Raw genomic sequence first — 25451 nt, forward strand, 5'->3', positions numbered from 1 at the left:
AGAAAATGTACTATGTACAGTGATCATATATAACGAAGTAATGGACACCAGTATTTCAGTATAGAACCTTCAACTGTACAGTCGTCATGACGGAGGCCCGGGTCCGATTCCCCACATTCGTACAGTGTGTGAAAGACATTTCTCATGTTTGACATTGTTTGAGTATTGTTGAAAGGGACGATAAACCATTCTCTCACCGCCCATTACCTTTCAAATCATGAGTGTAAAGCACTGTTCTCGTCATTAAAAAGTATATATTTGTATATCACTGTTTTGTGAGTGTATGATTCTGTGTCATACGTATATAATAAAGATAACATTAAGTATTGTTCGTCTCCTTACTAAAACGAAGCCATGTCATTACAGCTAAGAAGGTGTATAGACAAATATAGTGAATATATAAGTATTGAGTGTGTGGTAGTGCTAAGGAAGCTGGACCCTGGGAGTGGTTTGAGGGGTCGAACAGGAAAGGCATCCTCGACTATCCGGGGTAATATATCGCCATTCAATAATGATATGTACTCTGGGTTCACTCGCCACCATAACTTCGATTTGAGTCTGGTTTGAATGGCACAGTATTAAAATCCAATTTCATTCATAATTAAAGCCATTACTCGACTCGCCTTCTCTGTCTCAAGAACAGCTGGGGACGTTTGCGGCATTAAGGACTTTTTATTTAAGGACATTTATTTTTAAATAGTCTTCTCAACTGATTATGTATGTCCAGGGGGCGGTCCTATGAGAGCCCGATTTTGAATGTGGAATGCTCATGTGCGAGAAATACTCTGTGATAAAAGACGGATATTGCAAGAAACGAAGGTATGGTAGCAAAGGGCCCAGGCTATGTAACATAGTAGAATGGAGATAAAATACACTGGATAAACGACGGTGTATTGTGGGTTCGAATTCCACGTCACAAGTCTTCACAGCGAATTACCAGGCCTTAGAAGACTGGGCAATCCGTTCCCCTGCACTGCAATGGAGGTGAGGTGAAATGGGGTTTAACGTCGCGTCCAAGATTATTGCACTTATATAGCGACGTGCATGTACGTGTGTGTGTTTGTGTGGCTGCTTGTACTAGTCCGGACTGATGCCGATTTATAGTGCTAGCTCACTGAGACACCATGCCGCAGTTTAACATGAATACCCCACTCAGACACAGTATACTGACTCCGAGCCGACCAGTCCTTGTTTTAGCCCCTTAATGCCGAGCGCCAGACAGGGTAACAACAAGTACCATCTTTTAACGTCTTTTGGTATGACGCGGCCGGGGATCGAACCCCGGACCTTCCGCTCTCCGGGCGGATGCTCTACCACTAGACCACGGAGGCGGTCTCACTGCAATGGAGCATAAGGTGATGATATAATACAATGTATCCTTAAATACGTGAATACATACATATCAAATACACGTACAGAAAGTTTCATGAAACAATAATAGGATTTTATTAAAGTTCATTAAAATGAATATTAAATATATCATTAAACACTCTAGATAATTATCAGACATGATGAATTATGGATTGGTGGTTGGGATGCCGGGTTAGAAGAAATTTCCAGCATCCTATGCTGGTCGTAAGAGGCGACTTAATGAATCGGGAGGTCAGGCTAGGTGACTTGGCGCAATGTGTCATCATACCCCGACAACACTGGATGGTGTTCATAACATCAATCACTGGATTGTCTGGTCCAGGCTTGATTATTTACAGGCTTCCGTCAAATAGCTGAATACCGCTGAGTGTGGCATTAAAATACAAACAAGCAATGTATAGTAGACACACAATTATATTACGAAACATGTCCTATAGAATTACGTCCTGGGACGTTCAACGTGTCGGTACTGGAGAGACGATTCGCGATTGTCTTGAACAGGAAGATGACGTCAGCATGTGCAGGTATCCTGTATATCTGTTCAGTCGTCTTCACACAAACGTCCATAAGAAAAGCTGCTGTTCTCTGTGTCCGCGTCTTTGGTGTAGTTTTCTGTTTTTGTCTTGTGGGACATGATGACCTGAAGTCAATGTAAACATAACATCATTATTGTCATGCCCATTGACCACAGCTACACCTCCTATGTACAGTGGCCACAGCGATACCTTCCACTATGGAGAGTGACCACAGCGATACCTCCTACCATGTACAGTGACCACAGCAATACCTCCTACTATGTACAGTGACCACAGCGATACCTCCTACCATGTACAGTGACCACAGCAATACCTCCTACTATGGACAGTGACCACAGCGATACCTCCTCCCATGTACAGTGACCACAGCTATACCTCCTACTATGTACAGTGACCACAGCTATACCTCCTAGTATGTACACTGATCACAGCGATACCTGCTACTAAGTACAGTGATCACAGCGATACCTCCTAGTATGTACAGTGATCACAGCGATACCTCCTACTATGTACATTGACCACAGCGATACCTCCTACCATGTACAGTGATCACAGCGATACCTCCTACCATGTACAGTGATCACAGCGATACCTCCTACCATGTACAGTGATCACAGCGATACCTCCTACTATGTACAGCGATCACAGCGATACCTCCTCCGATGTACAGTGACCACAGCGATACCTCCTACTATGTTCAGTGACCACAGTGATACCTCCTACTATGTACAGTGATCACAGCGATACCTCCTACTATGTACAGTGACCACAGCGATACCTCCTACTATGTAAAGTGTTCACAGCGTTACCTCCTACCATGTACAGTGACCACAGCGATACCTCCTACTATCTACAGTGACCACAGCGATACCTCCTACTATGTACAGTGATCACAGCGATACCTCCTACTATCTACAGTGACCCCAGCGATACCTCCTACTATGTACAGTGATCACAGCGATACCTCCTACTATGTACAGTGACCACAGCTATACCTCCTACTATGTACAGTGATCACAGCGATACCTCCTACAATGTACAGTGATCACAGCGATACCTCCTCCCATGTACACTGACCACAGCGATACATCCTACTATGTACAGTGACCACAGCGATACCTCCTACTATGTACAGTGACCACAGCAATACCTCCTACTATGTACAGTGACCACAGCAATACCTCCTACTATGTACAGTGACCACAGCAATACCTCCTACTATGTACAGTGACCACAGCGATACCTGCTACAATGTACAGTGACCACAGCAATACCTCCTACTATGTACAGTGACCACAGCGATACCTCCTACAATGTACAGTGATCACAGCGATACCTCCTACTATCTACAGTGACCACAGCGATACCTCCTACTATGTACAGTGATCACAGCGATACCTCCTACTATGTACAGTGACCACAGCTATACCTCCTACTATGTACAGTGATCACAGCGATACCTCCTACAATGTACAGTGACCACAGCGATACCTCCTCCCATGTACACTGACCACAGCGATACATCCTACTATGTACAGTGACCACAGCGATACCTCCTACTATGTACAGTGACCACAGCAATACCTCCTACTATGTACAGTGACCACAGCAATACCTCCTACTATGTACAGTGACCACAGCAATACCTCCTACCATGTACAGTGACCACAGCGATACCTGCTACAATGTACAGTGACCACAGCAATACCTCCTACTATGTACAGTGATCACAGCGATACCTCCTACCATGTACAGTGATCACAGCGATACCTCCTACCATGTACAGTGACCACAGCAATACCTCCTCCCATGTACAGTGATCACAGCGATACCTCCTACTATGTACAGTGATCACAGCGATACCTCCTACTATGTACAGTGATCACAGCGATACCTCCTCCCATGTACAGTGATCACAGCGATATTGGGGGCGTTGCTAGATTGTTTAAAGGCTACCATCATAAAACTGGAATGCTGCCGATTGCGGCGTTAAACAACAAAGAAAGAAAACTCACTGGTATTTCTTCATCCGTCCTGGGAAACTTTCTCAGGAACAAGCACAGTGGACAATACAGCAGATTGAGGATAGCAGTTCCTCGTATCAACCTGGAAATGTAGGTGATCAAATATACAATATCATCAGCTGGCACTTTAATGGTGTTAATGTCTTAGAATGTTCTTAATTTATGGTTAGTATTACCAGCAACAACCTGCCGCTGAGAATTCATGAAGGAAGCAGAGTTACTGAACGTTCAAATATCAATCACTGGGTTGTACCAGTCTTGATTACATTTCGGAGTATAGATAGCTGGTATATCGCTGAGTGCGCCGTTAAATAAGAAACCAAATGAAGTTTCGGTTGAATATTGTCTGCCCTTACCAGGGGAAGCCAATTGCCTTGACGATCTGTCCGGCTACCGATGGCCCTGCAAGTAATCAATGATGGTGTGCGAAGCATTGGCAAAGTCAAAACAAGGTAATTTGGCCAAGACGTTTAACGTCAGCTTCAGGTATATAGTTCAATAACCATAAAATACCAATTCCTTTCTAATGATAAACCCACCTGAACTAGAAATGGAGACGATTCATTTAGATCTATGCATGTGATTCAGACACAAATTGTCCACGAAACTGAATGACAATAATCAACTTTCTCTTCATGTCGAGCAATATAAGATCAGCCCCAGCCATTGGTATCTACATTTGACAAGTTTTGAGGTGCAATCGAGCATTCCCTTTCTTCGAAGATTTCAAACGACTCTTGCTGAAACGTTGTTTGATCAAGGCTACAATATTCAAGGTCTCAGTAAAGCTTTCAAAAGGTTTTATGGTAGGCATGTCGAAGACATTTCCAAATTTGATGCATCAGTGAAAATATGATGCTTTATGCAGTTCCCCACTTTGACTTGTACCGTGCTTTCTCATGTGAACAATTGACTTGCCTGTGTACTTGTTTTTGACGTGTGTCCCAGGTAGGGTAGGATAGGCTCACCTTTTCGCGAACATCACTACTATTTGATAGTGATCCATAAACACGTGCTTATTATATAATCAGATTCGTACAATCGACTCTTCTTTTGGCAGAGATTTCAATGAGTATAAATTTAATATACATACTCAGAACATAATAACTGCGACACACAGTCGTCTTCATGCTCCTTGAACAGCTCGATGATGCCAAATATCATTCACAAAGCATCATTCATAACGTTGTGCTCTGAACAGACGTTCCGAAGTTAACGCCTCGCCAATTTGGGTATTCAGTCACAGTGTCAGATATGCATTAAAACATGTGACTTTAAACTTAAACTCACTCACTCACTCACAAAACGGGAATGCATTTTGGAATTCCCAATCTTCCAAGTGAAACTGCATCCATACATAAGATATGGTCCATTACCTATTGAATACGCCAGACAGACGGCCAGTTGGGCAATAGCGTACACACTTCCATAGAAAGCGTCATGGCGAGTGTCCACTAGAAGCGCCAGCAAAGGAAACAAGGCAGCGTCCGTGATGCCTGAAACATAACGACAACAAATAACCTCCAGTGACGTCTTTGACATTTTGGAAAATGTGTTTAAAGCTGATATTTCCTAAAACGACTGCAGGTCCCACATGAAGTCTGGTTTCAGATGGTACATTATTACTTGGTTTGATTTGTAACACATACCAGTGCCAAGTCCTATATATAACACATACCAGTGCCAAGTCTTATGTACAACACACACCAGTGCCAAGTCCCATGTACAACACATACCAGTGCCAAGTCCTATGTACAACATATACCAATGCCAAGTCCTATGTACAACACATACCAGTGCCAAGTCCTATGTACAACACATACTAATGCCAAGTCCTATGTATAACACACACCAGTGCCAAGTCCCATGTACAACACATACCAATGCCAAGTCCTATGTACAACATATACCAATGCCAAGTCCTATGTACAACACATACCAGTGCCAAGTCCTATGTACAACACATACTAATGCCAAGTCCTATGTACAACACATACCAATGCCAAGTCCCATGTACAACACATACCAATGCCAAGTCCTATGTACAACATATACCAATGCCAAGTCCTATGTACAACACATACCAGTGCCAAGTCCCATGTACAACACATACCAGTGCCAAGTCCTATGTACAACACATACCAGTGCCAAGTCCCATGTACAACACATACCAGTGCCAAGTCCTATGTATAACATATACCAATGCCAAGTCCTATGTACAACACATACCAGTGCCAAGTCCTATGTACAACACATACCAATGCCAAGTCCCATGTACAACACATACCAATGCCAAGTCCAATGTACAACACATACCAATGCCAAGTCCTATGTACAACACATACCAATGCCAAATCCTATGTACAACACATACCAATGTCAAGTCCTATGTACAACACATACCAATGCCAAGTCCAATGTACAACACATACCAATGCCAAGTCCTATGTACAACACATACCAATGCCAAGTCCTATGTACAACACATACCAATGCCAAGTCCTATGTACAACACATACCAGTGCCAAGTCCTATGTACAACACATACCAATGCCACATCCTATGTACAACACATACCAATGCCAAGTCCTATGTACAACACATACCAATGCCAAATCCTATGTACAACACATACCAATGCCAAGTCCTATGTACAACACACACCAATGCCAAGTCATATGTACAACACATACCAATGCCAAGTCCTATGTACAACACATACCAATGCCAAGTCATATGTACAACACACACCAATGCCAAGTCATATGTACAACACATACCAATGCCAAGTCCTATGCCAAAATGTGGTAAGATAAGCTGCGGTACAGTTGTTGCAAACGGAAGCTGAAAAAGAATCAGGAAGGCATTGAGATGACACATGCTGTTGGAGTGTTTCTGACTTGACATAGTCAGGGAAATGATTGATGAGGTTGGAATTATAGTGTCGAGTTTGACGACTTAAATCAACTTAAATGGTAACATATCTAGATAAAATCGATAGTGGCTTATGAATATCACCGCGATAGAACTGTTCCCCAGCAACCTATGTATGTCGTAAAATGCGACTAAAAGGGCAAAAGAAAGAATACACGTGAAAAATGGATTTGACGAAATCATTGCAAAAGATATGAAAACGTTACTAGACTTGAAGCAATCGGCGGAACACAGCAAGGTCAAAAACACAAGTTTGATACCCGTATCAAATACATTATATCGAACAACCATTTCTTGGGTTATTTCTTTTTAGCCACCATTAAAAATGGGTGTGTACTTTCTTTTGCCCGGAAGTTGACTTTAAAGTGAAAAATCATTTCTGGTAGGTTAATAATTCAGTTGTACACATCACCCAGTTAACTGTTGACAGTCTCAGCGGTCTGTAAGGTGTATCCCATGACAATAGGAATGAATTATATATCGATAATGAATACTCACACAGACGAGGCACAGCCCAATCAATAGCATACAACATAGTGTTGTGATCCACCTGTAATATGAAACATGCAGTCAATATCACTGTCTGGTAAACTGACAACGCCCACTTTAGAAACATTTTTATCAAAACTTAAATCTTAACACCGACACTGTGTAAAAATAAGGTTGTGTTCAGTTTGAAAAAATCTTAAATTGCGAACCAATTAGAGAACGAATTATAACGAAACCACATAAAGAGTGTTTAAGTTTCTTCATCATTTCGGACCTGACCCCTATGAGGGTATTTAAGAGATAATAATTTCAAATTATGTAGTCATCATTAGGGAATAGACTTCAATACAGTAAACTACGTTTATAACGAACACGCTTATAACGAACTGGCGGATGTAACGTACTGTTTCTTGGTCCCGGGCATTTGCTGTGTGTATCCTGTATATATGCTTATAACGAACTACGGTTATAACGAACTAAAATTAGTGGCCCCTTTGAGTTCGTGATAACCGTAGTTTATTGTATTAAGCGACTGCGTCGGTTATAGGAACATACCTCCCTATGCTTCTAGCTGCAATTCCAAAGAAGTTGGTTCCAACCAAATACCCCACACTATCTGGGAGAAACACTAATCCTGAAAATGATTATAGTAGACTTATTATTTCACGACGATGATCTAGCTATTTACTGTGGATAAACGTACAATTTCCTGGGTAGGAAAAACATTTAGAGGAATCTTTATGGTAGGAGAAGTTAATCACAGTAAAACCCTGGTATGAGACATATCATTCGAAGCACAGAACATGTAATACTGATTCGTGTTCACACTAATTCAATATACAGCCAAACACCGTTGTGTCGAAGTTGAAGTGACCGACCTAAATACTTCGAGTTATCCGAGGTTCGACAATGCTGAATAAAGAAGAAATACGCAGGGACTAAGGTTTTACTTCGACCCAACCGAAAGTTTGACACATCAAAGTTCGACATTGCGGTGCTTGACTGCAGTCCTTAAGATCACTGACTTTGTGCAAATATATATTATATTTATATTTATACATATTTTATTCGATTTTTATTTATTTTTCTATAAACGTGAACAATAACATGGCGATAATGAGACCGGATATCTTTTTCTTGATTTAATCATCATACCAGGATAGCATACACGTTACAGTCCAAGGCGGGATTGCACTGAACAGACAACAAGCAACGAGTGTTGCATGTAAATACTGTACCAAGTTGCCACTTTTCAGCATGCATCTTGTCCAGGATCCAGAGCGGCACCGTCGGCTCCAGCACCGACATGGCCATCGTAGAGATCATGATGATTCCTAGATAGGAATACATTACCAATGTGATTGTGTAAAAGTAGTTGGTTATATCAGAACGTGTTCGCTTAATAGGGGGAGGTGACAGATGTATCCGCTATTTCTTCGGGACTTACCATTGGATATTCTGTGGGAAGACTGGGACTTTGGGAGAAAAAATATTTTCTTTCACAGGAAAAAGCAAACTAATTCTATCTCAGGATTTTCAACAAAGGTTCTAGATATGCTGGCTATCCCGACCTGTGATGTGAAGATATTTTTGTATCATCCGAAAAAAGATGTAATACCCGCTACTCCACTCCATAACACCTCCACTCCCCATTCCCTGAAGGGTCGTATCCTTAATACGAGCACAGATAGAGTGCCAACAAACCAAAGATCTGAGATTCCAACCTATGATCGCATCGTGGCACCTAAGGAACAACATATCCTATTCCAGAATTACCTACCTTGCCAAGTACAGGAAACTATCATACTGAAATACGTTTGTGGACTATTTGCCTTCTACACAAATATCAACATTACCAGTTAAAATATTTGGCAAAACTGCAAATCGTTCATATTATTATTCTTGGTATTTAAAACGTTTTGATTATATCAGTATGTGTACTTTTAAACAATATGTGTACTTTAAACACATGTAGGCCCTTATATACATGAGTATCCACAGGCAGGTCCATGCTTTGTCCGGTACAAGCTGCATGTTCCAATCAAGAGATACGTTTTCGTATGGAATTAGATAGTTGCCATTTGATCAAAAGTTTCTCATGTTTGACGAAACAACCGACAAACAAATATTACTTTTGTAGCTGCCTCACCTGACACTATCAGTATGTAGGGATCACGCAACAGCTTGTGCAGAGGCGTTGATCGACAGGCATTCTGAATAGGATGGTGTTATAAGCGTGATGACATCAGTAAAACAAACATCGGGGTGACATCAGTAAAACAAACAGAGTACAAGCTGAGTACACCACAATCGCCGTACACGTACATGATTTTTTAGTTGAACTTGGGTGATTGAAAAAAGGGAAAATTTTACGTAGTATGTTATTTAATAAGTATCCACAAGACTATATGACAAGAGTGGTGACTTCAGCTTTCGAATAGTCAACTCTCCCTTTATGTCTAGCAATATTCCTGCTGCTGCAGCCTTTGGTGTCTACATTTCACAACTTTTGAGGTACCATCGAGCATTCTCTTTCTACGATCATTTCAAAGAACCTCACGCGACTTGTTTGAACAGGGTTACAACATGCATAATTAATTTGTAGTGAGGTGAAATATGGTTTAACGTCGCCTCCAAGATTATTGCCCTTCTATAGCGACGTGCATGCATGTGTGTGTGGCTGCTCGTACTAGTCCGGACTGATGCCGAGTTTATGGCGCTAGCCCACTGAGATACCATGCCACAGTTTAACCTGAATACACCCCTCAGTATACTCCGAACCGACCAGTCCTTGTTTTAGCACCTTAATGTCGTGCGCCAGGCTGAGTATCAACAAGTCTTTTGGCATGACGCGGCCGGGGATCGAACCCCTGACTTTCCGCTCTCCGGGCGGACGCTGTACCATTAGAATCACGGAGGCTGTCGTTTTTTGTTTGTGACGGATGCTACCAGTGGGTCTGAAAACGCCCACCTTTTCGTGTACACCCGGTATCGTCAATGTTTGATAGTGATTCATTAATACATGTTTATGATATAATGGACTTCTTATCATTATGAAAATGTTTCTGTCGTTTTTATAAACATAATTAGTAACTAAATATCAGATTTAAGATTTAAAGTAATTTCACATTAGGTCCCATCGATAACATTGATATTACTTACCTCAGTCGTGACTGAGAGATTAAAGACAAACCATTGTAATCCTGAAAATAAGTTGTAAAAAGGCATTAAAATATCAAACAACGCACGAATTGACTGTTTACGGACATTCAAAATATTTTTTTAAATGAATTAACTAAAACATCTTGCTTTGATAAAAATAAAATATACATTATTTTACTCGTTGATTGTATTTTGACAATATTTCTACACATTGATACAATTGTTGCTGTCGTACAGACGTAATTCTGAAAGCATCAAGACAACAATGACATGATAAAGGTTATGTGCAGCTTACCGAGGTCGACGCATATGAGGACACAGATGACTAGAAATGGTGATACTTTGCCCACAAACGTGTACATAAATCCCCCAAATGGGTAGCCAACTGTAAAGATAAGAAACAGTGCCAGACAAATACACTGAACGGAGACAATATTTGGCTTTTCTTGTCCAATAACATGATTATCTCATCGATTGACCTGACAAAATGGATATGTTCTTGAGTGGTGCAGGTCAAGCTGACTGAAAACAGTTCCGGGGAACATTTTATGCAGGTTGTTTCACCCGAGTAAAATATCGATTTTTATGTTTATATATTTAACTAATAAACTAAAAAATCCATCTATATTATTTCTTTTAAAAAGAAATTCCAGGTCCCCGACAGAGTACCGAATGGTGGGCCCCTAACTCGCATCACCAAATACAACATAGTCAATGTAATACGTGTTCGACTGAATTAAGTTCATTCTCAGAAGGAGTGTCGAACAATATTGTGGTATACTCCAGGATAGCGAATTAATGTACATCTTTCGGACTTCAAAATAGTACAATGTATGTTTAATAATTCAACAAATCCCCGGGATAATAATTCTTGATATGCTCTCAGTTTGGAACTTCAGATGATATGACCATGAACTCTGCTCATTTTAATTCATTTTACCGTTATTGTCGTTTAGATGAGGTGGGTAATTCACGCATGTCCAAATCATTTTAGCTAATTAACTTGATTCATCAAAAGAAATACAATTCAAGTTAAATAATGACTGGAATACGACCGTGTGGCTGTTCCTGGTGAACATGCAGTTTGCATCGACGTCTGTTTCATGCTGTGCTTACAGAACAAGGATATAATGTGTGTGTGAGTTGTGGTTATCTAGATATAAGATAGCTACGCGATTAATCGCAAAGAACGAAGTGTCGTTTATTTCACGATAAAACGTTGTTCTATCATGACGTCGCAACTTGATGACGTCATAAATTGGACGACGTTATTTTGGAGAGGGAAGTGTCCACCACAGATGAACATGGGCAACGCAGATGACCGCCGAACGATCGCATCCAAAAGTGGGAGAGAAAATCGGTATTGGGAGAAAAGGTACAGATAATCAATGTGAAAATTGTGAGAATATCTGGGAAATACCAAACGTAACCCCCCTGTTCATAAAATGGACTTGTCCGACATTGCCGAGGTTGAAGTGTATTCAAGGGAGTCATCATTATTTAAACACGGGTAAATATGTTTAAAGCTTGTACATTTTATTAACATCCTTAAAGAGGCAATACAAAATGTTGATATATCATGTAGGAAATTAACGAATCTTTGTCGTTGTTTATCGTACAATAAAATACTGCATGGAGAATAACCCATGAGGGACGCAGTAGCAGACAGTATATAAGATAACAGGTAGGGTGATGATGAGGTTGGTGTGTAAGTTACAGCATATCAGTATCACTACGGTTTGTGTGGAAACACGAGGAGTGAGCGAGTGAGGTTTTACGCCGCTTTTAGCAGAATTCCAGCAATGTCACGGCGGGGGTACACCACAAATGGGCTTCACACATTGTACCCATGTCAGAGATCGAGCCCGGGTCTTCGACGTGACGAGCGAACGCTTTAACCACCAGGCTACCCGACCGCCCCTGGAAACACGAGGAAGTGTCCAGGAAGACCGAAGTGTTGTAAATGTACGTATTAGAGAAACCCAACCGCACGGGTAATGTGCTGACTATAAAGAATGATACTCAGTGCGAATCAGGGATTCGAGCCCACGATCACTGGATTCTGGCACGCCTAAGGGACGTAACTCCACACAGTGACGCGGGGCCTTACATGGCTTCCGTGTCCTCATGATAGACGATTCTGTGAATTTGTGTTGGAACGTTGGACCACATGAACTTCCTAAACGTCTAGAACACATAGCACACGTGTTGAGGGAGTGATTGAGTGAATGTGGTTTCGACCCCCTTTTAGCAATAATCCCGTTTTGCCACGGCGGGGCTCACAAGAAATGGACTTCATACATTCTACACGATGTGGGGAATCGAACCTGGGCATTCGGTGTGACGAGCCAAATTGAACGCTTTAATCACTTGACTATCCCACCGCCCTACACGTGTTAAGCAATAAAGTTATGTTGATGTCGAAACACATGATGTTACCAAGAACTCCAAAGGCCGCTCCTCCCATCGCGAGTCCCATAGCTCCGCTTCTTGCCCTGTCATCCGGGTATCGTGATGCAACTATGCTCATCCCTGTTAATAATACACACATACATACAATTTTCCACAAGGAGGGTACAACTTAATATTAGCAGTTGTTTAATTATGCCAGACTGGGACGAGCACGATCGAGAGCTCATATGGAAATACTAGACTGACACGCTTATTATAGAAACGACTACATAGCCGACGTATCGATTCCTATGCACTGAGAGTTTGGTCTAACAACTGCATCAAATCACCCCCCCCCCCCCCCCCCCCCCCCTTCCAATCTTATAAAATAAAAAATGTATTTATGATCACTCCCCACCCCCCATCCCATCCACCCCCAAAATTACATGTAACATATTTACATATCCACCTTCCCCAAAATAAATTACCAGTCCCCTTGATAATGTTCAATTTTTTAAGAAAACGTCTCTTTTGCTGACAGTTTCCCATAGCCCCTATTTCTAAACCCCTCCCCCTACAATAAAATACCAGTCCCTTAAGAAAGTATTTACATCTGTACTACCTTTTATGAATACCTTTGAAAGAAAGGATTACATTTCTTTAGAATGTTTAATGTTGAACCTTCGAAATCAAGATTAACTTAAAGACTGCATTTGAGAAGGTTAACTATGAAACGTCACCGCTAGAGACTATTTAGTCTCGATTGGGCGTAAAAGGCAAAATACATCAACTCAACAGCAACATGACCTTGATATACGTATCACTAGTCTTCACATGCATATTTAGACCCGTGAAGATCCGGGGTAGAATAGGTCTTCAGCAACCCATGCCTGTCGTAACAGGCGACTAACGGGATCGGGTGGTCAGGCATGTCATCGTATCCCAATTGCATGGATCGATGCTCATGTTGTCAATCTCTGGACTGTCTGGTCCAGAATTAATTACTTACAGACCGTTGTCATATAGCTGGAATAGCGTTAAATAACAAACAAACAACATGCATTTTTAATTGCCTACAGTGTTCCAATGCAATAATATCACTGACTGTCGTGTCGTACAACACTGAGTACCTGCAATGACTGTGCCAGCGGACCCCAAACCTTGCACGGCCCTGGCGAAGAACAGGGGGATGTACATCTCTGCGCAGGCAAAAACTGAAAACGTATATTAAATATCCTTATTTACGTTTTTACATTGTCAAGTTATCAAGTAGTCAGGAGCGCTAAAAAATCTCTGTGCAGAGTTGCGTCCCTTAGGCGTGACAGAAACCTAAGACCTAAGACGGTGGGTCGAATCCCAGGTTCGTTTTCTTGGATAGGGTTTCACCAAAGTGGTGAACGTTTAAGACCTGCATAACTTCGAGATGTCCTCCCACTTCAAGCTGACACAAGTGATAACTTAAATACTGCCCAAAGAGGTGTTAAACCAACCTCACTCACTCACTCCCTCGTATAGCGTTGTTTATACAGTATAAAGATGATTTTCACAATCTGAAATATACTTACCTATATTATATCATTTATGTCCAGTTCTTGTTTCAGAAATATGAACTATATTGTTAAATGAGAACTTTCAAATATGTACTCACTTAGAGCTGAGGCCAATATCACCACACAGCCACAGAACAACACTATGGGATATCCCACCCTGAAACAAATAGTATTGGTTGATGGTGTGTTCATTTGATCACCAATCAGCAAACAGCAAACAAGAGACATAGATAGAAAGTAGCATCTCTATAAACTAAAACTTCACTGCAATTAAATAATCAGGCTTCGTGGTTGCATGTGATAGTACCCACATTTCTGGAAGTGTTGCTCAATAATGTTTCAGGCACTGAGTTGCCTTGTCCAGACCAGACTACGTTAAGGCCGCTATGACGTGGGAGGAATATTTGACCGGTGCGTTATACAAAATTCACTCATTCTCTCATCCTGGCGTGATAATTCTGTTCATAGAGACCCTGCAACAACATTCGTGACCAACTCGTGTTATTCCGGGACAAGCCGAATAGCGGTTCGTGCCCCTCTCATGGCCATTTTTGCGACCGAGTTCCGTCTTAGCGCAGACGGGCATACCTAAACAATTGTCAACTCGTTGCGTAATGGTTCACCTTTTATTTCCCCATAGATTATATATATTTCAGATGCAATGTAAAGCACATTGGGACATGCGGAATTATACGGTATGATTGAACACATTTAACTGTGTCTTGGGTATATTTTTAGATGCAAGACATATGTAAAATCAAAAAATTATTTCTGAGGGAGCATACTTCATACGAGCATTCTGATTGGTTTGTCATATTTTCGCACATAACATTCATCGATAGGGGGGCGAGTCTTCTTGCAGGTTACGGAAAGGGGCGAGTGGTTACGGAAAGGGGCGAGTGGTGACGAACGCCTGCAACCTGTATTCCCAAAATAGCCCCCTTTTGATAGCAAAGATGTCATAAATAATATACATTTACATTGTTCTACATAGTGCTTGTGTTCTTGTTAATATTATTTTCGAAATACCTAATAAAATCTACAGTTAAATTTCCATTATTAGTTCAAACGATATGTCGCGGGCCTGGTAAAATAAACACTTACGTCTGACATCATAACTCTGTTTTTCTCGAACTCGACGTATAATGAACGTTTTACATGTACTTCGGGTTAACGAGATGTAGTTGTATGTTTAAAAGCATGGTTGATACGTGGAAGACAAATACTAAATTTTAAAATAATTGATTGAAACAGAACACAGTGAATAAACTAAATCGTCTTTGATTTATTTGTTTGTCTGTTGTTTTGTTCGTTGTTTAACGGGGGCGGTTGGGTAGCCTAGTGCTTAAAGCGTTCGCTCGTTCCCGTTAAGACCCGGGTTCGATTCCCGACATGCCTACAATGTGTGAGGCCCATTTCTAAGTGTCCCCCTCTGTGATAATGCTGGAATATTGTTTAAAGCGGCATAAAACCATACTAACTCACTCGTTGTTTAACGCCTCACTCAGCAATATTTCAGCCATATGAAGGCGGCCTGTAAATAATCGAGGCGGCACCAGACAAATCTGTGATTGATATCATGAGCAACATCCTACGTTCTCACCGTCGAGTTACGATCGCACACAACCAGCCTGGCCACCTGATCTCTTGAGTCTCCTCGTACGACAAGCAGGCTCGTATTCTAACTATGAATTCCCAATCTCAAAAATTGTATTGATGCCCCCATCAATTTTGACTGAAGGATGGCCGTAGCCAGATGATGGTCAACTCAGAATTTGAACTTTTTCAAGGAAATAAGATTTACGTTATTAGCTTTCATCAAACGATTGGTTCGCTTCATGTTACTTTAACAAATACGAATGAATCATTTCAGCTACTCTTGCGTTACAATATTGATCAATTTTCTACATTTTTGTCTAAAATGCATTATTTTCATCCTTAATAAAACTCTTCCTATATTTTACCGGTTGAGATTGTTTAATCATTCTTTTGGAAAGCAAGCGATATTAAAGACTTTTTTATCCATAAAATATCGCATAAAAGACCATATTTCAGTCTTAATGACAGCATTGATGTCCTAAATTTTCGTCTTAATGTAAGGCTTAAGTTTAGCAGATCCATTCATGTCATTAGAGGGCGGAAAGCATGAAATCGAGTGACTTGGAATCGCGAGATGGAATTGAGATGCTCTGTCCATGAAATCGCAATTTGCTGAAGAAGGAGACTGGCTTTGTGATGTAATTGAGGTGATTGACAAGAATAATTCCATAAGACGAGAACGCCCTCCCCAGATGATAAGCATCGCATGAATGGTCTGTACGCTGAAGCCACGCAGCGATCATACAGACGTATGGGTGGGATGTATATGTACATGTACAAGCTATAAGTATAGTGATGTAGACTTAGAGACCGGTCCTTTCACAACCTGCAGGTGAATGTGTAATTTCGAGGGAGAAATTTTATTTTTCTTCCAGAATATATTTTTTTTAAATCGCATTTTACAAAAAAAATTAGAAAAATTCGCTAGTGGTGCAGGGTGTGATATAAGTATATAGGTACCTGTATGCAGAGTCAAATGTACAGTTGTCAGTTGCTGAGATTGCAATACTCGAAGCATGGCAATGAGCATTGTAGGCTTGCTAGGACCACAACCCCTCTGCTTCGAATACTAGAATAAGTAGCAATGGCCGTGGGAATGCAGAAATGCATAAAGGTAACAAGATGGTACGTCAATATTGCTGAACTCCTCTGCAATTAAATCCATTTTCTAACTTGAAGTAGTGTCTGTTAGTACTAGTTTATCATACTATCAGTATACATGTACACTGGACATAGCCCTGACCTTGTCAAACACTCGACACTCCAACATATATATCTTGCAGTGGCAACGAATCTTTAATATTAATAATACTATATACGTCACTGGACTGAAGTGTAATCTTGACGATTATACAGGTTAACAAAATCGAACTACAAATTAAAAATATTTTTTACAAATATTGTTCACCCGGACGGAACAAATCTGTGGGCGTTCACATAAATGCAAGGTTTCTGGAATAACAGTGTCCAAAATTGAGAGATGTCATTTTATATATACAATATATGTTCATCTGACCTACCTGTTAATCGGGAAAACGAATTCCAGAATAGCAGAGCCACATAAACAGAACATATATGTAGGACTACACGGAAGGCGATATTTCCGGAATAACGATGTCTTGATTGACGGGGTTTCATTGTATGAAGTATGTATATATACGTTAACATCCATACCTGTTACAGAGTGGCCCAATGAGGGGTCCCGCTATGAGTTGTATAATAGCCTTGGATGAGAGCAGCCATCCCACTTTAGTATTCTCATTCAGAGCACTAACTGACAGGGAAAAGGCCTTTTGTGTCAACGACTGGCTCTGCGTTTGATTCAAGCTTAGCCCTGATTCATTTCTGTACAAAGTTCTGTTCCTGGAGTGAAAGTTGGCTTCATCCAGATCCAGCAGGATGTCCGGAATGATAGGAACTGAAACAGGAATATGAAACCAGTTACGGCCCTGTAGACCAACATGATGATCGGAACTGAAACAGGAATATGAAACCAGTTACGGCCCTGTAGACCAACATGATGATAGGAACTGAAACAGGAATATGAAACCAGTTACGATCCTGTAGACCAACATGATGATAGGAACTGAAACAGGAATATGAAACCAGTTACGGCCCTGTAGACCAACATGATGATAGGAACTGAAACAGGAATATGAAACCAGTTACGGCCCTGTAGACCAACATGATGATCGGAACTGAAACAGGAATATGAAACCAGTTACGGCCCTGTAGACCAATATGATGATTCGAACTTTTATCATCCAAAACTGGCTCCCACAGGAGATATCGCTTTTGTGAGATATCGCTGCAATGAAATTGCATCATAATGCTTTGCAGACCATTGTGACGTCATTGGTGACATGACGTAACAATCAAATGACATCACTAATGACTCTGCTACTGAAGCTGTTAGTTCTTTTTACACTTAAGACACTGCTTATTACTGTCAACAAACTGAAAAAAAGTAGGAAGAATGATGTTGGATGATAAATAAAATCTCACCCGAGTGTCTTTTGATATCAAATATATCAACGAGTGTTCTCTATTTACAGGAATATGAAACCAGTCACGATCCTGTAGACTAATAGGGGGATAGGAACTGAAACAAGAATAAAAGTCCAGTTACGATCCTGTAGACTGATGGGGGCATATGAACTGAAACGGGAATATAAGTCCAGTCACGATCCTGTAGACCGATGACAGTATATGAACTGAAACAGGAATAAATATAAGTCCAGTCACGATCCTGTAGACTGATGGGAGCATAGGAACTGAAACAGGAATAGAAGTCCAGTCACGATCTTGTAGACTGATGGCAGTATAGGAACTGAAACAGGAATGTAAGTCCAGTCACGATCCTGTAGACTGATGGCAGTATAGGAACTGAAACAGGAATATAAGTCCAGTCACGATCCTGTAGACTGATAGGAGGATAGCAACTGAAACAGGAATATAAGTCCAGTCACGATCCTGTAGACTGATGGCAGTATAGGAACTGAAACAGGAATGTAAGTCCAGTCACGACCCTGTAGACTGATGGCAGTATAGGAACTGAAACAGGAATATAAGTCCAGTCACGATCCTGTAGACTGATAGGAGGATAGCAACTGAAACAGGAATATAAGTCCAGTCACGATCTTGTAGACTAATGGGAGGATAGCAACTGAAACAGGAATATAAATCCAGTCACGATCCTGTAGACTGATAGGAGGATAGCAACTGAAACAGGAATAGAAGTCCAGTCACGATCCTGTAGACTGATAGGAGGATAGCAACTGAAACAGGAATATAAGTCCAGTCACGATCCTGTAGACTAATGGGAGGGTAGCAACTGAAACAGGAATATAAGTCCAGTCACGATCCTGTAGACTGATGGGAGGATAGGAACTGAAACAGGAATATAAGTCCAGTCACGATCCTGTACACTGATGGGAGGATGGGAACTGAAACAGGAATATAAGTCCAGTCACGACCCTGTAGACTAATGGGAGGGTAGCAACTGAAACAGGAATATAAGTCCAGTCACGATCCTGTAGACTGATAGGAGGATAGCAACTGAAACAGGAATAGAAGTCCAGTCACGACCCTGTAGACTAATGGGAGGGTAGCAACTAAAACAGGAATATAAGTCCAGTCACGATCCTGTAGACTGATGGGAGGGTAGCAACTGAAACAGGAATATAAGTCCAGTCACGATCCTGTAGACTGATGGGAGGATAGGAACTGAAACAGGAATATAAGTCCAGTCACGATCCTGTAGACTGATGGGAGGATAGGAACTGAAACAGGAATATAAGTCCAGTCACGATCCTGTAGACTGATAGGAATTGAAACAGGAATATTCAGATCAATGGTATAATTCATTCAAAAATGTGTGACATATGTTCTGTGTCATATGGCACATATTTCTATGAGATATCCCAATTCAAGTCACATCATAGTTATAGCGTAATATACGCACTTTACGGCCTTCTTGGCCTTTTATGACATACAGTTGCAGTCTGGCTCATCTTGGATAGTGTAATCTAGCATCTGTGTTACCAGTGTTAGCCACTCTGGGCTGCTACTGTCGTTCTTCATAAATGCAACACAAGATCATAGTACTAGCACGTGGTAGAAAGGCAAAAGTAGACGAACTTTTATCACGGCAGTGTAGTTAATGTTCTTGATTGGGTTGTGGAACTAATATAAAGCCTAATGAAGAGCCACAGTTACAGCCTAGGAAAGCTGTGTCAACGGGGGAATGACGTCATGTGTGTACGACGCCATCACACATGGCGTCGTGTCATCGGGATTGAAAATTACTTCAACAAATTAGACCTATCACAGACATGAGACCTAGGCCCCGTTCCACAAAGCGATATAAGCGCTACGATTGTCTTAAATCTTTGGTAAACTAAGGGAATTACGATCGCCTCAGCGCTTAGCTTAGGATTGCTTTGTGAACCGGGACCCTGCCCATATATACACGCAATATCATACTGCACATTGAAAGAATTCTCCCTCTACATTCTCATTTCAAAACACCCTGCAGTATTCTGGTTAATGACGTTGTTATCTGACTTCCGTTAATTCCACAGCTACACCACTTCTCATTTGATGTATCAGATCACCCGTGGTTCTTCAGCATATACGGTGATGGGAGTGCAATAGCAATTAAAGCAAGAACTAGGATTTCCCTAAACATATGTGCATTTGCATTACAGTAAACTACGGTTATAACGAACTCAAAGGGACCACTAATTTTAGTTCCTAATAACCGTAGTTCGTTATAAGCATATATACAGCATATATACATCAAATGGCCGGGACTAAAAAATAAGTTCGTTATATCCGTCAGTTCGTTGAAGCGTGTTCGTTATAAACGTAGTTTACTGTTTATTTACAGAACTGTTCAATGATCGCTCAGTGAATGACCACTCTGTGCCTCAATTTCTTTTCCAAATTTCTAATATCACACCATGTATGTGATATCCCTTTAGTTTACAAACCAATATGTCAGACTACCTTCAAATGTCACATGTCGAAGGCTGTTGGGCAGATGCAACTATTCTCAGTAACATGCTTTTTATTGTTTGATTTTTATTGCAACACGAAGTGAAACCCGCCGTCGTTTGTTCCATATATATACACCACCCTGCATGGGTGGTAATTACTTTCATACCCTCAAGATATGGTTCCGTTCCCGTTGTGAAATGTGCCGCCCTCAATTTAATTATTAAAGGAACCCTCGTGGGGTATGGAAAATTGATATAATTGTATAAAGGCAGAAGAAACAGATCCATTACTAATGATTAATTATACATGTACAATGATGCATGGGAAACACATAATAATTCTGATAAACAATTATATTGGAAAAAAATGTAACCTGAGAAAATAAAAGCGAAAAAACATTTCCATAATCATACGTGTTATCGACTGAAAACAGACGTCATTGTACGATTCTGACTATAATGTAACAATTATTTGTGTAATAAGGAAATCAACATTATGAGATAAATAATGAACAGGCGTTGATTGCAATATTCTGACAATACTATAATGTTGAGATGTCTATAAAGAGATGTCATTATGGTGTTAGAATTAAGTTACCAACTAATTAGTAAGTAGTAAATTTTGTGAAGTAATGATTCTGTACCAACGTGTATGAGATGCCTCCCTTTGAACCAATAGTTTCATGAATAGCTTGACTATTTCCTTGTGTGTAGGTACTCAGACAACGTTGCACATAACAAAATGACAACGCTAAGGTATATCTTTCACAGTCTAAACTCACCTTAACATATAATTACATGATTACAACCATAGGTCATTACCGACTAGTGTATATAAATACCCTTCGGAAGAATTAAATTCTGTAAAGTATACAGAGACGCAGGAAACTCTTTCTTTCATGAACTATGTTTTATCTGTTTAACGTAATAAAGTGTGTAAAAAGCATAACTACCCTTTTCATAAGTTATGCTATTTTTACCTCCAGGTTGCATTATATGCCTAATGAAAACTGTTTCGTCTGATACGTCGTAGTTATTTTCGTTGACGTTTAATATTCAGTTAATAATAAAACTTAGATAATATCTAACTTGTAATATTTGCATAGATGACACAAAAGGGCGAATATATTAATTATCTGGAAACTTCAATATACTTTCCTGATTAAAATGAAATAAATAAACATCTTACTTTCGTCTTGAATTTCAGTACGTAATGAACTAATAAGGTAAAGAAATTATCTTATTCCCTCAGCAAGGATTCGAAAACTCACCTTTTAAAAAAAATATATATAAACTTCCTCTCAGACCATCACTTCGCGTAACAACAATCTTCGTGCAGTAAATTTAAAGCGTCAACGCCAGAAATTAATCAGTCTCTATTATCCGCCGAAACAATTTCCATTAGAAGCAAAAAACAAACTAGTGAAGACAATTGTATGAATGGATCACTGAAAATCAGTGATGACACCAGGTGTTCCCGAAAGGGGTAAATAATGTTTTTTAGTTCATCGATCACTTGATTGTCTGTTTAGTTTACAGGCCGCCGCCGCATGGCAGCAATACCGCTGTGTGGAGTCGGGCAATACATCCTTACTTTTAAATGCAAGAAAATGTGAATGGCAGATGCTACAGGTATGACGGGACATGCTCACTCTTTTCGCGAACACCTGGTGTCATCACTGATTTTCACTGGTCCATTCATATAATTTTCACAGTAATTTTGCCCTTGACGCTAGATGGAATCTGTTTCAGCGGATAATCTGGACAGATTATTCCCTTGCACTGGTAATTTACATTCGTAATAAAGACCACCTCCGAAAATGATAAGTCTCACCAATACGATGCTACATTAATAAACTGCCGGGGAGAAGAAAGTGTACACCCATTTTTTGTGGTGGCTTTCAAGTGTATACATTCTTTTGTCCGTCAGTTCATCTGCTTAGAAGGTTCCTTGGTGTGTACACCTGTACTTACCTACCGCCGTCAACAACAGACTGTCCAACATGTTGGTGTAAAACACGATGAACAAGGCTAACTTCGTGGAGTGCTCACAGTTCCTTCGAATGCTTCTAATCCGTTCAAAGGCCATTTCTGAATAGAAAGGAATGTAAACTTTCATAACGCAGACCATAAAACTGGTCAGCAAAACAGTCAATCTTTTTTAATGTTATTGGGAATATTGATATGTGTGTTAGCATCAGAAGCATCACTCATGAAAGAAAACCAGTGTTGAAGATACGTGCATGGCATTTTGTTACAATACGGTGTACCACATTCCATACATTGCAATTAATGTTCAGTTAATGTAAACATCTGTATTCAATTCTTCTTGTTTGAAGATACGCTTCGAATGTGAATTACAATAATACCAGGGTATTTTTATATCCATAAAATCACTAAAATGATCGTTGATCTTAATAATTAATCTGACAAATGATGAAATCTTTGACTTAAGTGTACTTACAACACATATATACATGAACGAAATTACCAAAGAATACACACGTATTCCACTGTATAACGAGGAAGGTTCGGAGACAAGCTTGAATAAGAACCGTAAATGTTTTAAAATCAAGTTAGTATATAACCTATTCATGTGGTTATGCCATCATATACTATGCTGACATTCTCTTTGCAAAGATTAGTGTCAAGTAGTACATATTTCTTCATGAATTGTCTTTTAGTTTTCCATAATGAAGACAGTTAAACCAATTCCATTTGCAAACACAGAAAATCTTTAAAGTCATTCCGAAGAAAACTAAAATAGGCTGCATTGGCAATATCTAGATATCGACTTACCTTTTGTGTCTGTAGATGGCTAAAAAGTAGAACGTGTACTTGACTTGCTCTTTTAAAATCCCACCGGTATTTAAGAACAGGTCTACTTTGGCGCTAAGGCAGACCAAATGCAATTCCATGGGCCCGCCAACGTGCTCTTCACAGCTCGACCAAATTGGCACGACGGAAAATGAGTTAATGCAGGGATGAGGAAATAGCCCATGAGGAAAATTGGCACTTAGAGGGTATTGTCACCATGAGATTCTGTACCGTTCCTTCACAGGAGACATTGTATCTGTTTCTCCCCCTGAATGGACTGGACAGTGCATGACGTTGAACTTTTTGTATCCGTCTGCTTCATGAGAAATTTCATGTTAGGCTTTCAAAGAGGGGCACATTTTTATGTTCCCGTTTCTCTATTTTAAAAAAGGCGTCATTGTTTCTTGGAATTTATTACCTTTTGATTATGCCAGAACAGAACAGAAGTGTATTCTCGAGAGTATCCTGATTGAGAAGGCTTACATTGACTCATTTCAATTTATAAATATAAAACGTCAATCCAAGAGAACAACTTGACTTTATTATCCGACGAAACAGATTCCATTTGGCGTTAAGGGCAAGATGGCTGTGAACAGCTGTGAAAGAAATGTACATAGAGTCAGTGAGTGAGTATTGTTTTACGTCGCTCCCAGCAATATTCCAGCAATATCACAACGGGACGCCGGAACCATTTTAACACATTGAACCCATGTGGGAATCGAACCCGGGGCTTCGGACGCTTTAACCACTGGGCTATCCCGCCACCCCTAACGTACATGAGAATTGAGAATTGAAGACAATATAAATTATCTTAACAGAATTCATAGAAGAAACAAACATCTGTAAGAGTGAAAAGTAGAATATGAAATCATATCTACTTTACTGTACATATATATAAAAGTACATTTGTCGCTTTGTCACAATAATGCCACAACACAATATTTTTTTACACGGAAAAGTCCCACTTCCAACCCCAACATATCAGAAAAGTTCGAGAAGAGATTATTGTATTTGTTTCCGAATCGAATATGACATATCGTTTTGTAAAAATACTTAACCATATCTGACAGAGAAAAGATGTATTAATACATGATGTAATATAGCACACATGTGCACTGATAATAACAAAATGTCATATTGAAGTTTACTGCAGCACGTGATAATCTATTTATCAAACCTCGACACTTTGACAATCAACACACTATTATAAGGGCAATGTCAGTTATGTTACTAATACCTTTGTAGGATGCACACTTTAGAAAGCAATACACCAGAACTCTTCAGATGCAAAAAGACTGTTGGACTACAAAGGGTCCATATTATCGAGAGTCTGCTGTATATTCATCCGGCAGGTAAATGCATAATTACCCAACCTTCTTGCTTTGGTTTGACAGTAAAGCTGTCTATATCTTGACGTTCCCTCCAGGCCTACCGTCCTGTGGAGACAAAATGAGCTCGGGGCATTCAGCAGACATCTTCTATGGCGCAACTGTCACCCCCATAATGTTCTTCGTGTCTCACACAACAACCTGCGGGCCTAATAAGCCAGCTTTATCGAGATGGAAAAATTAGGGGAAG

At 40.3% G+C, this 25451-nt stretch overlaps 1 protein-coding gene across 1 annotated transcript; it reads right to left on the minus strand.

Moving 5' to 3' along the window:
- Positions 1-1436: 1436 nt before the first annotated feature.
- Positions 1437-23941, minus strand: LOC124118105 (synaptic vesicular amine transporter-like). The gene is made up of 17 exons (XM_048393807.1): positions 23856-23941; positions 23031-23147; positions 17731-17974; positions 14556-14614; positions 14038-14121; positions 12956-13048; positions 10812-10901; positions 10517-10557; positions 9504-9567; positions 8593-8688; positions 7910-7988; positions 7364-7415; positions 6712-6775; positions 5308-5427; positions 4288-4333; positions 3923-4013; positions 1437-2011 (listed from the first exon to the last, which is right to left on the minus strand). Exons 2-17 carry the CDS (start codon positions 23143-23145, stop codon positions 1913-1915), a joined length of 1437 nt encoding a protein of 478 aa, XP_048249764.1. The 5' UTR covers positions 23146-23147; positions 23856-23941; the 3' UTR covers positions 1437-1912.
- Between the last annotated feature and the right edge of the window lie 1510 nt (positions 23942-25451).

The sequence above is a fragment of the Haliotis rufescens genome, unplaced genomic scaffold, assembly GCF_023055435.1.
Source record: "Haliotis rufescens isolate VD_foot unplaced genomic scaffold, xgHalRufe1.0.p SCAF_12, whole genome shotgun sequence".
NCBI lineage: Eukaryota > Metazoa > Mollusca > Gastropoda > Lepetellida > Haliotidae > Haliotis > Haliotis rufescens.